At 38.5% G+C, this 13,046-nt stretch overlaps 1 protein-coding gene across 1 annotated transcript in view; it reads right to left on the reverse strand.

Moving 5' to 3' along the window:
• LOC148840962 (ADAMTS-like protein 1) overlaps positions 1 to 13,046 on the reverse strand; it is a 209,111-nt gene that overhangs the window by 130,907 nt on the left and 65,158 nt on the right. The window contains exon 2 of the mRNA XM_088910463.1: positions 12,037 to 12,156. Coding sequence (XP_088766589.1) covers positions 12,037 to 12,156 — 120 coding nt within the window. The remainder of the gene's footprint in view (positions 1 to 12,036; positions 12,157 to 13,046) is intronic.

Below are 13,046 nucleotides of genomic sequence, written 5' to 3' on the forward strand. Positions count from 1 at the left end.
AAACAACAACCAAAAGAAACTAGACATTTCCCTGGTATGAATGATTATTTTACAAGAAACTGATCTAATTAGTAATTTATTTGAAAACAAATTAATTAGCCAATGCAACTTACAGTACATTTGCACCCATTTATACAGCTGGGTAGTTTACTGGAGCAATTTGGGTGGCGTAACTTGATCAATGATACAGACATTGTTTCACATGGGACTTGAACCCCTGGCCTTCCAGTTACAAGCACATGTACAGTATACAGTACTGTATATTTATTTTTATTAAAACACTGCAGGCATAACTACTCTTCTTATGCAACGACTCTATGTAAAGCATTCTGTACCTGCACTCCAGACAAAAGCCTCCACCACTGCAACAAAACTAGAATAGGATGGGAAACAATCTTAGACATGACAATATCTACCTGTAAATGACTGTAACATTTCAGTTTTTGTAACATTTGTTATCCTTTATTTGACTACGTAAGCCAACCAAAAACAATTTCACATTAACAATGACCTGGAAACAGTTTTCCTCAACAATACATTTAGTAGGGCAGTCTATGGAAAGTGCCCTACTAAATGTACAACAGTCCACCCAGAATTTCACCCATGATCCTCTGGATAGGAGCACCCTAGTCGGTACTCCACACTGCTGCTATTTACAGTGAACTATCAGAATAATATGTGTCTCTGTGTCACACTAGACACCTCGTAGGGCTGTCTGATTTAGTGTGATATGGCTTACTCAGTACAGTAAATATATCATCTGGGTTTGATGGTAAAATGATTAAGTTTTAGAAAACACCCTAATATTTAGCAAGCAGTGCCAAAACGTTACTTCATAAATACATCCCAAACACAAATTGCTTCCGCTAGAATATTAGAGTATGGATACCGTGCTTGGTGGGAGCACATATATATACAAGGATAAGATTTGTCCCCAGAAGAAAGCAATCCTATTCATTTAAACAGTTCTCTCTGGTTTTCAAAGTGGACCTGCGTTTTACCTTACAGAAAATAATAAGGAACGACTGCTTGTTAGAAAGCTACTTGTTTCTCTTTTCAACCCTCCACAGTCTCCAAATACTTTTATATCCTTGAAGGATAATCTTTCAATACAAGTGAAAAAAATCTTGTCTAGGCCATCCAGACATAGCGCCGGCAGGATGAATTGCGTGTTCCTTCAAAAAGACACCAAACTCGGCCTGATTACGATAGTGTTAAGAGTTTCCTTGTAGGCATAGCTGCTGACATCTGTCTGGGAACAACCTGTATCATCCTTTCGTTCTGCATCTAGATTATGTTTCATGTTTTCGCTCATAACTCACGGAAGGAAGAAGCTTTTTGATCAGTTCTGCCACCATGAGGTAAATGTATCCATGAGGTAAATTTATCTTGGGCATAAACAAATAAGCTCCAAGCGAGTTTATTTCAGGTAACCATAAGTTCTGATTTGAGGGTTTTATCAAGGCTTAACACAGTTTTGGGGGCAAACAATAAGAAAGTAATAGTATACGGAAAGTAAAATAATCCAATATTTATAGGGTCCTGTAAGAACACACATCCATCCATTTTCTAACCCTTTCTTTCACACTAGACACCTCACACAAAGTTCAGGCTTTTGTGGGAGCCGGAGCCTATCCCAGGCAAACAACAGACACAAGGCAGGAGGCACCCTAGCAGGATACCAGTCCAGTGCAGGGACCGCGGGAGGAAACTGGAGCACTGGGAGGAAACCCACATGAACACAGGGAGAACATACGAAACCCACAAAGACAGCACCCCAGGAACTGAACTCAGGGCCCCAGTGCTGCAAGTCAGCAAAGCTAACCACTGCACCACTGCATCGTACTTGGTAAGAACTGAATACATTTCCAATGAGAGGAGGCCATTGGTCTGTCTAGCCTGTTTGGTAGATAGTAGCTAATTGATCCATGGATCTCATCCAGCTGTTTGTCAAAGAAGCCTTGGCTTCATTAAAATGTCTGGATAATTTGTTTCATAATCCCACAACCCTTTGTTCACAGTTTTATATACCCTTCCATGTAGTTTCCACTTGTGTCCTCTAGATTGTGTTTTGCTGTTCAATCTGAAGACATTGGTTGGATAGACTACATGTTTATGCTACTTAAACTGTTACTTACTGCTTTTTAATTTTAATTGTTTTTAATTTTAGTTTTAAGTGGACATCAATATGTTAGATAACTGACTTGTAAAGTGCCTTGGGTATCCTGATTGCTAAATACATTCATGGTCTGTGTGGAACAAAATGTTTATGTTGATGTGACTTTGCCATGTTTTACAGATGAGTAATTAGAAAAACAAACCATAAAATAAAAATGCAAACAACTCCACTCATGCTTCTGGCGAAATGTAATTTATTAAATTATTATACAGTAACATAAACAGGAAAAAAGACTATGTAGAGTAATAAAATCACTATTAGAAAAAAGTATATGCATTTCCCGATGCAACCAATGAAGTATTTGTATAATTACTCTTTTCCAGCCATGGATTTTCTAATGAAACAAACTTAATTTTTTTTAGCTAAATTATTTACTGGGATGTTAAATAATGACATCATAAAAACGTTTTAATATACAGCAACAAACACACTAAATAAACATATAATAGCTTTTCAAAGCTAAACACATCACTGTGGAACCCCATTAACTATGTCACGATCATAATCCCTCTTCTCAAGGACGCTCCAGCTCTTTCACATTTTAGTTGATTATGTGCGCCTGCCTCCTATCTTGCCTCTCCTTATTTAAGCCCGGCGCTCTCGCTATTCCTGGCTCAGCATTGGAAGATGGACGCCCGGAAGCCCGCCTACCAGCGGGTCCTGGAGTGACCCAACGGCATAGGCTTCATCACGGCGTCCTGACCATCTGGGTCAGCGCCTGGCCTCGTTAGCCCGTTTTTAATTCCTCGCCCTGGATTTTTCTTTGGATTCCCTTGGACGTGTTCGCCATGGCCACGCCCCCCCAGGCACCCGTTCACTTTCGTCACGCCCCCCTGTTTGTCAACCTGCCCAGTTCCTCGTCATCTCCTCCCCGTGTCCGTTTCCACTTACTTCTGGATTATACCATCTGCATAGGGTCCTATACAATGCATCGTTACAGTCTGAGTGGCCTGCAGAGTGCTGGAGATATTAAGACGTATCAATAATAACAACCAGGAAGCTATGAAGTCTAAGAGTTTAAGAAACATAATACAACGCAGTAACAAATCTGAATAACACAATACTTGTGTAAAGTTCAATAATCTCCAAATACTGTAATTACTTACTTACGTATGATTCAGTGAAAGCATGTATTTTGAAGTAACAGTGCAAACACTTCAATAGCAAATTTCTGAACACCTGGTAAACCAAGCTCTATAATGTTTAGGAAAAGTTGCCCTTTACGTGTTTAGCAATAGTATTTAGTTTCTCATATTTTTCTTTTCTACACTGAATTTAAAAATGATATGCTCATGCTTCTCACATTATTTTCAGTCACAAATGTGTTTTGATAATCTCATTTTATAAACAGTCCTCTGATAAAGTACTGTAACATAATAATATATAGCACTTTTCTGGACTCTCCACTCAAAGTGCTTTACAGGTAATGGGGACTCCCCTCCACCACCACCAATGTGCAGCATCCATCTGGATGATGCGACAGCAAACATAGTGCACCAGTATGCTCACCACACATTAGCTATCAGTAGGAAGGAGAACAGATTGATGAGGCTAATTCATAGATGGGGACTATTAGGAGGCCATGATTGGTAAAGCCCAGCACGCAAGGATAACACCCCTACTCTTTTCAATAGACACCCTGGGATTTTTAATGACCACAGAGAGCCAGGACCTGGGATTTATGTCTCATCTGAAAGAGCACCTATTTACAGTATAGTGTCAGCGTAGCAATACTGGGGCATTAGGACCAAAGGAGGGTGAGCACCCCCTACTGGCGCCTCTAATACCTCTTCCAGCAACAAAGCAGCAGCCTTAACGTTTCCCAGAAAGTTTCCCATCCAGGTAATTGACCAGGCACACACCTACTGAGCTTCAGTGGGTTGCCAGTTGTGAGTTGCAGGGTGATATGGCTGTTGGCAAATTAGTAACATTTTAATGGTAACATGGGCAGTGTGGTGGCCCTGTGGCTAAGGATCTGCGCCTGTGGCTGGAAGGTTGCCAATTTGTATCCCGCAACCGGCAGAGGAATCCTACTCAGTTGGGCCCCTGAGCAAGGCTCTTAACCCCAACAGCTCCGAGGGCGCTGTATAAATGGCTGACCCTGCGCTCTGACCCCAAGCTTATCTCTCCCCGTCTGTGTGTCTATGTGTCTCATGGAGAGCAAGTTGGGGTATGCGAAAAGACAAATTCCTAATACAAGAAATTGTATATGGCCAATAAAGTGATCTTTTCTTTTATAAAACACTCATAACATGGTGAAGCAACAGACAAAGCTAAAACAGCCTGCTATTTTAGCCATAACTCATTTTAGACAGGGTATGTCTATTTTGAAGGTCCCTTGATCCTGCAAAAAACTGAAAGGCAATACATTCTAAAAAACCAAAAATAACCAATAATTTATTGGACATACTGTAGACACCAACAATAATCAATAATGTATTGGACAAAGAAGGTGTTATTTTCATTCTTCACAACTATCCTCGGTTTCAAGGAAGTTGATGCTGAATGATTCAAAATGTAATACAGGTGACACAACTGCTTTTACACCAGACTGCTTTTACACCTGCCTTTTCAGCAGAGGAAGACAGACAAGGCAGGTTTAGCTAGGCTCACAGTTCTACATTCAAAGAATACAAGACTGAGAACATCCCATTCACGGCAGCAGTGTTACCACTTTGTTGTCTCATCTTTTTAGATCTTAGAAGCAAAGCTGGTCCTGGTCAATACTGGGATGGGAAACCTCCAAGGAAGTCCAGACTGCTGATGCAAGTGGTGTTGGTGGGCCAGTAGGTGGAGATGCTTCCTCTCGCTCAGGATTTTCAAATCAGTGCTCCAGTATGGCGACCGGGGACACTGTACTGTTGGAGGTGTCATACTTTGGCTTAGATGATAAACTAAGTTAAAACTACTTAACTCAATGAACATCCCATGACACTTTTTTAAACATTAGGAATGTTCATCATAGTGTCCTGGCTAAATCCACTCTGACAGTGCACAATCTGGCCTTCCTAAATTGATCCCTTCATTCATTTGCTAAAGCTGTTGTTATAGTGATAATGCTGTAGCCGCTCTTGGTGTACAGTAGCACTAGGAAGTTGAGGAAAGGAAGTTGCCCCCTCCTATTATATACACTGGAAAGTAAAGGCATCCTTTGGCACGAATTGTGCTATATAAAAGGAAAGACTTACAATTATTTTACATCTTAAGGAGGTTGGAACATTGTGACACCTTATCCTCCTCCGACCCCTGACGTAATGAATATCTTATTTGAAAAACAAACTTCTCCCAAAAAATCATTCGGATCAAAAGAATTATACAAAAATGGAAACTCGAACCAGAAGACACATGGGAACTAAAAGGAAGTACATTTAATAAATGAGTATAGGAATACCTTTTTTAGACAAGGAGTCATGAGTGTCTGGAACAAGCTACCAAGCCATGTCTTCAAAGCTGATAGCCTGTCTTATTTTAAGAAATGGCTGAATGAGATCTTTAGATCAATTAGCTGCTAAAAGCCAAACGAGTTTGATAGGAGCAACTGTCTCTTCTTGTTTGCAACCTTCCTTATATGCTTATGTTCAAACATACTACAGAAAACAACACAGAAAATCTTCTCACAGCCATCATGCCTAAAATGTCCTTTATTTTTCCACAAATGCTGTGCAGCTGGGGAGGCCGCATGAGTGTTTCCTGATATATGAACTGAGAGAGACTTCCATAACTTATGTTGTGGTTTCTTCAAACAGTTAAAACTATTGCAAACTCAGGAAAATCTACTTAGCAACATTGATTCAACACAGTTCTGGGCTAAGTATCTCCAAAAAACTTTCCAAGGTGGCAGTTAGCTTCTGTTCTGACTTCTGTAAATGTGTGAATTAGAGGAGACACTCAATGGTACACTAAAATCATAGTACAAAAACATACTGGAACCATACAGGAACTGGGAATCTCAAGGGGAAAAGGAGGTTAACTACAGAACATTCAATTACAGAAGACAAATCAATCTTTTTTGTTGTGCTATGTATACTTTTTGTGGGAATTAGGTTTTTTTCTGTGCTGAAAAAGCCAAAAGCATCTCCACTTTTTCAGCAAAATATTGCCACTCTCAAAACCCTATAGAAGCCGCCAGGACAAACATTTTCATTCATGTGGAATAATTAATCTCTGTCACACTTTAAAAGGGAGAAGGGCTCTCAGCAATATGCTTCTTGGGCTCATTAGGCCTCTGCTGAACAATCCGGAAATAAATTTATGAACTGAAAAAGAAAACGCTGTACAACAACCAACTCCGGACTAATTAAGCATTATTTGTGTTGGCCTCTGACCAAAACTGATATTGAATCAAGCCCCTACAAGAAGCTAAATTTATGTAACTGTAATCTCTTTATAGAAAGCCAAGGAAACTATCGAAGCAAAAGAGTGCTTCTCCACTTCTCCAAATCCTCCTGTGTTTCCACATTATCTTCCCTACAAATTGAACCAAGGAATACCTCACTATTAAGGTCGTACAACTTAAAGTTATTAAGTACCGTAGTTAAAGGTATCATTAAAATTTCTCAACTGTTGATTTCAAAGTTCTGCATGTTCAGCAACCTTCAAAGCACGATGATCATTTTGGCTGACATAAGTGGAATGGTTCATTGCTCTTGGGATTCTGCTTCTTGATTACACAAAAAATACCAGGAGTCTGGGAGCCAAGTGCAGGGTTTGGTCTGGTTTAAACTGTTAAAATGAGGTTATCGGTGATTATTAAAGGGGCAGGGTGTGTTGTGCTGAGACTCCATCATTCCTGGGCTGGTTGGGAATGAGGCTGCAGGCCGAGTCCATCCAGAAGTGATGTTATATCCCACCACAACACACACCCTAAAGTGCGTAATTCCTATTATACAATGACTCTTTTCAGAACACTGTTCCAGCAAATGGGAGAAACAAAATTAATTTAACAAACACAATCACAAAATATCCTCTGACAATAAGAAACAGTCACACTTGTCAGCTTCGTAGCACAGTATATAAATCTGCCAGTGCCGCACCTGGTGATGATTTAAGGTTACTGGAACTTCATTCATGATGTTATGGCAGGACATATGGGTGCAGTCCCAGAGTGACTTATCAGAGGCCAGCATTGTACACGTAAATCATAATGCAAAACTGTATAATATATAGTATCTGCACAAACTTCACCTGGCTGATGACAGGAGAAGGGAAAAGACAGAAGATTGCTTATTACAATACATTATGTATTGGGCAGTTCAATCGCTAAATGGTACTGTTAGTGCTACTTATATTACTTTCTCATAACCTGGTCTGAAACGATGTTTCAAGATATGAAGGCTTATCTGTGCACCATAAGTCAAAATGTACTAATCACCTTTGCTTGAACACAATTACCTGTACTTCTCACACCTGGAGAAAGCTCAACAGAAGACTTTGTGCCTTTCCTTCTGTTTCAATGTGTAATTAACCTCGAGTTATTGCTATGCTCTGACACAACCACTTTACCAGGTTCAGAACAAAGAGGCTAATAAATGCATCAGAATGCTTTCTATTGTGTTGAGGTACAATAAAGCAAATTGTTAACATTTCAAATTAAATTCTCAATAAAAATAAACCAAGATTTCATTTTTTTATTCCTGTCAATTTACTCATTAAAATGGTTTGCTTCAGCACATTTGATTTAAAGTGAATTTTTTTTATAAGACCCGAAAAGACCCTGCAAGAATAAGCCAAGCCAGGAAAAAGCCAGCCAGATGGTACGGTTATCCTGAGCAAACAAACAGCTGCTCTGATAGAGCTGTAACCTAAGCTAAGCCTCAGCTTTAAACTGGATGAAACTGGGACGTGTTTCTCGACCCAGTTGTGCCCCCACGTCCCCCAGCTGGAAAACGTAGCAGAAACAGGAAACCTGATGGAAATGGGATGCTACATCCCAAGGGGTTGGGGTGTGTGTGTGTTTAGGGTAAAGATTTTGTTAATGAGGAAAGGGATTTTTGTGAAATAGAAAAAGCCTGACGCTTACTTACAGCTCGAATTACAATAACGATCATTTAAACTATGAGGGCTCAGGGCTCAGGGTATCCCACAGTTTTTGCTTTTGTGACGGCAGGAAAGATTTTTCAAATTCAGGAATTTCACCGATGTATGGAGGGTATTTCACCCAGTGTGGCAGGAACAGCTCCAGCTAGTTTATACTGACGGAGAATTAAGTTCTTTTGAAATATTTCCATCAGCTGTGCCACAGTCTAATAACCACAACACACATACATACTGTATCGGTCAAGCACACAATTTAGAGGAAACTCAAGGCATTTTTGTCTTTCCGTGAACAATATAGATTGTAAGACTCAGCTATGCACTGCTTAATTTGTTATTGATTTAACTGTCACTCTGTGTGCTTTCCACTAACATCTCAGTAGATGTTATGTTTTTCTATCATATACAGTATATGGAAATGTACAGTAAAGTATCCATCCTAGTGTCTCATAGTTTATTACATAAGTATTCACCCCCCTAAATAAATAATTGGTAGAAGCCATTTCTGTCACTATTGTTATCAGCATTTCAAGATATACAGTATCTCTACCAGCCTGGCAAAAATGGAATGGTTACTTGGCTCTAAATTAAAGTCAATCAGAAATTTGTCTCTTAGGTCTAATGGGTGTCCTTTGGAGGAGACTTAAATCTAACTTTGTCATTAAAGATTGCTGGCATTGTTTGTCAACGTAGGGTTGCTAACCCTGGCATTCCTTCTAAATTCACTTTGGGCTAAACCTGGTCTCTTTAAATTTATTCTTTAATTCATTTGTGTCCCCTCCTAGTTGGAGCACTTTGAGATCTTTGGGATGAAAAATGCCATAAAATATAACTGATTGTAATACAATTGTAAATTAATTCCTTGGAAAAAGAAGATGAAACTAACATAAAAAATTATTGTCCTAAATTACTCTCTTTTTCTCTCTAAATAGGGAAGTGCAGTCAGAAAGACCAAGGCAATTTATTTAAAAGGGGGAAAAGATTATCACAGTAGGTCATTTTTATAGCTATAAAAAAACTAGTGTTCTATATGAATTATTGAAGCATGCAGGAGGTGAAATATATAATGATAAAAAATCATGGGAATAGTCAGAAATAAGCAAGAGGGTTATGATGTAATTGAAAGTGATCTTATATACTGTAACTCCTTTATGAAGACTACAGGTGAAGCCGTAAAGGTATTTACTGTATAATCCTTATTCACTATTGTTCACCATTGTTCAAAAAGATATACATTTTTACATGTTGTAAATGTTTTTTTGAATCATAAGTTATAGTATATGTAAACCATATAATATATGATTTTTCTTTTGTCAGATAATTTCCTCAGTGCATCTAATCAATATAATCAGTCATAATACTGTATGTGGCAATCGTTGCTTGAATGTAAAAAAAAAGGTACCGTTGCTTCAAGAACATTTTTGTATGCAGGAGCAAACATACACTACAAACCATAAAAACATACAGCCAGTGGAGTTAATTTAGCCCTTGATTATCCACTCTACACCTCAATTTGAGGCAAACCACTTTTAAAAGAAAGAATAACTGTGTGCCAAAAGAGGCAATGGGATATGCCTGTGAACTGACTGTTGCATTTTGCATTTTAATAAAATTATCAGGAATCTGTTTTGCTTTTTGTGATAAATTTGTCATGTACTGTATAGCAATCTTTCCTAAGGTTAAGTCAAATTCAGCGAACACAAGCATAAATCGCTTTGAAGTAAAAAACACCTATGAAAGAACATACATGTGAAAAACCAACCATTTCTGCTGCCAGGACAAAACTTGTTGACCCTTCTGAGTTAAGGCAGATCATTCATATGGATGGAATGCATTTCGAAAACAGCTAAGGGCAAGAAGAAGAAGAAAAGGGAAGAAGCTGAGAAAGATGAAGAATAACTGGCCATAGTTTTAACATGTTTTATTTATTAGTTCTTTTTTAAAAAAAACTGAAAGCACAGTACAGTAGTACATACTACTACACCATAGAAGTAAAAAAAAACCTCACACAGTAAATTGATTAACTGCAGCCAAGAGTAAAACCAAATTATAGACTAAAAGCAAGATAGGAAAACGATCTTTAAGTAAGTTTTCAAAATTGGACACAGTCACAGAGTCAGTAATGGATGTGGGCAATGAATTCCACAGTCATGAAGCTGCACACGAGCAGGCTCTGTCTCTCACTGTTTAGAGCCCAGTCTTGGAATGAGAAGACCTCACATTAAAGGTTGCACTGTACTCATGCAATAACTCCTTAAGCTAACCTGAAGACAGACTGTCCAGTGCCTCAAATGTAAGCAAACGTAGGAACCTTAAAACCCACTAAATTTCACCACAGCAATTTACATGAAGTTATATGCTGAGGCCCAGTAGGTTAAGTTAGCACACGCAAGCCACAGAATTCTAGATATAGCAAAGCCTACTCAGTACCTTCATACTGTATATGCCCCAGTAAGGAAGGTACTACAGAAGTCCTAGCTTGTGGAAAGACTATGTCATTTTTCAAAAAACAGGCGGAACAAGAACTTTATCTGACAGCACAGGGTTAAAAACAACACTAAGCTTTGGGACTTAAATCAGCACCATCCACAACACTGAAATCACCAACTTTGCACAGCTGTTGTTGGGAGCCAATAAGCATAACTTGTCTTTTCACAGCTCATCTTAATACAGTAGTTATTTTTAACCCTTATCTTAATAAGAGTTGGCTGTGAAGTGATAAAAATTAAACAGCAGTAGCATTGAATTAAAGTAGTTGTTAATTAAATGAGTATCATCAGAATAAAAGTGAAACTGAGCCCACAACAACTTATAAACCTGACCAAAAAGCAACATACATACAGTATGTGAAAAAGTAGTAGTGATACTCTTACAAAGTCCTGAGATTTTTTAGGTGCACAATACTTACAACACATTTCTCATGTTTGTTAGTTAATGAGATGGAACCTTAAGCAACCTCAAAAATGTTGTGAGCACTTCAAGCGGTAGTCAACAAATATTTTCCATAGGACTGAAGGCACACAGAATACTTTCTAAAGTAGGAATAATTTCAGCCATAATCAGTGACTTCAAACAATAATCTTTTTTGTTACTTTTATTATCCTTTTACATTTGAGTATAGAAATATCTGAAATAATATACATGATAAAAAATATGTATTTGGCTTTTCTAAATCATTACATTTCCTCTTCTGTATTTTATGTGCTGTAATTCAGTTTTGTATACAGAACATCCATTCTTCCAGATTTGCCCTTTCACAGAGTTCAATCCATTATCAATAATATGAGGTACCTGTACCTCAATCCATTCATTCATTTTCTGACTATTTCGAGGGGGAACTGGTGCCTATCCCAGCAAGCAATGGGTGCAAAGCAGGATACACCCTGGATGGGATTTCAGTCCATCACAGGCCAGACACACAGACATGCACACTTTTACACCTAGGGCCAATGTTTCCATAAGCCAATTAACCTACCAGTTTGTTTTTGGACTGTTAGAGGAAACTAGAGTACCTGGACACTGGGAGAACAAACTCCACACATATAGCAACCCAGGTCCAGAATTGAACCCAGGGCCTCAGCACTACATGGCAGTAATGCTAAACACTGTGCTGTGCTGCCCCTATATAGAACATACAGAATATAAAAATACACTGACTTGCTGGGCATTGTTAGATCTCACAAAAGAACAAAGTGAGAAGTTATAATAATACACAACATCAAGACATGAAAAACAGTGGGGACCAACATTGTGTTGTGGCCCAGGGAGGAGCACAGTAGAGGCCTGACATTTCTAAAAATGCATGAGGCAGATTCTAGACTTACAGGATCATCAGATTTGTGGTTAGCCAGGCTTTCAGAAAGCGACTCCTCTTGAAGATTATCTCTGCGGATCAGTGTAAATTCTCGCAGGAACACAGCCCCCTCGCCCCCAACAGCCCACACCTGTTCGAAGACACAATAACAGTACACATTTCTGAACAAGTATCACACTCCCTCTGGGTAAGCAAGGACAACACACAGCTCCTGGCACGATAGCTCAGCCAGCCAAACAAACACAAGGTAGTGAAAGGCACTTCTGTAGGTTTCCAGCAGTCTGAGATCTTGTTTTGTCACTGTTCTTAAACTGGGTATTTCTATGGGAACTACTTTCCAAATCAAGAATACAGTGTGAGGTTACAAGTAACAAAACAGTTCTGACTTATTTTATTCTTATTCACTAAACAGCCCGTGCTATGTGTTAAATTACGAATATCAAACACACCTCAACCCAGTCTTTTACTTCTTAAAACAGATATTCACCTTTTAAACCACCCAGTAATAATATATGTACAGTATAAGCAGAAATGATTTTTTTTCAGCAGTTAATCTCACATTATCATGTGAACCATCACATTAACAAGGCTGAAACAAATATCTAGCAGGGAACTTTACTCTCATTGAAAAAATGCCATTCTTTGTGGCAAAAAACAGAAATGTTAATAAAAGGAAATAAAAAGTACTGAAGGATAACCCTGTTCTACCCCCTGAAAGCTACCATGGTTTTTTTTTAATTCCCAAAAACCATCATAATCCAAAACAATTGTGTGATAGGTGCTAACTGTGAGTTATGTACATACAGTATAAGAGAAACTCATTTAATGATAAACGTAAGAAATAAAAGAAATGCATGGCCTATATGTAAACCACTTAGATACTTAAATCCCTATCGTGTCTTACAGGGAATTAAGCACCTACTGTACAGTACATGTTTTGAATACAAGGCTCATAATCTTTACCACATGAAAATATGCTCTGCAAGTATCAGTCTGTATGTTAATCAATGGAAATGTCAT

Source organism: Atractosteus spatula, chromosome 1 (genome assembly GCF_055471065.1).
Source record: "Atractosteus spatula isolate fAtrSpa1 chromosome 1, fAtrSpa1.hap1, whole genome shotgun sequence".
Taxonomy (NCBI): Eukaryota; Metazoa; Chordata; class Actinopteri; order Semionotiformes; family Lepisosteidae; genus Atractosteus; species Atractosteus spatula.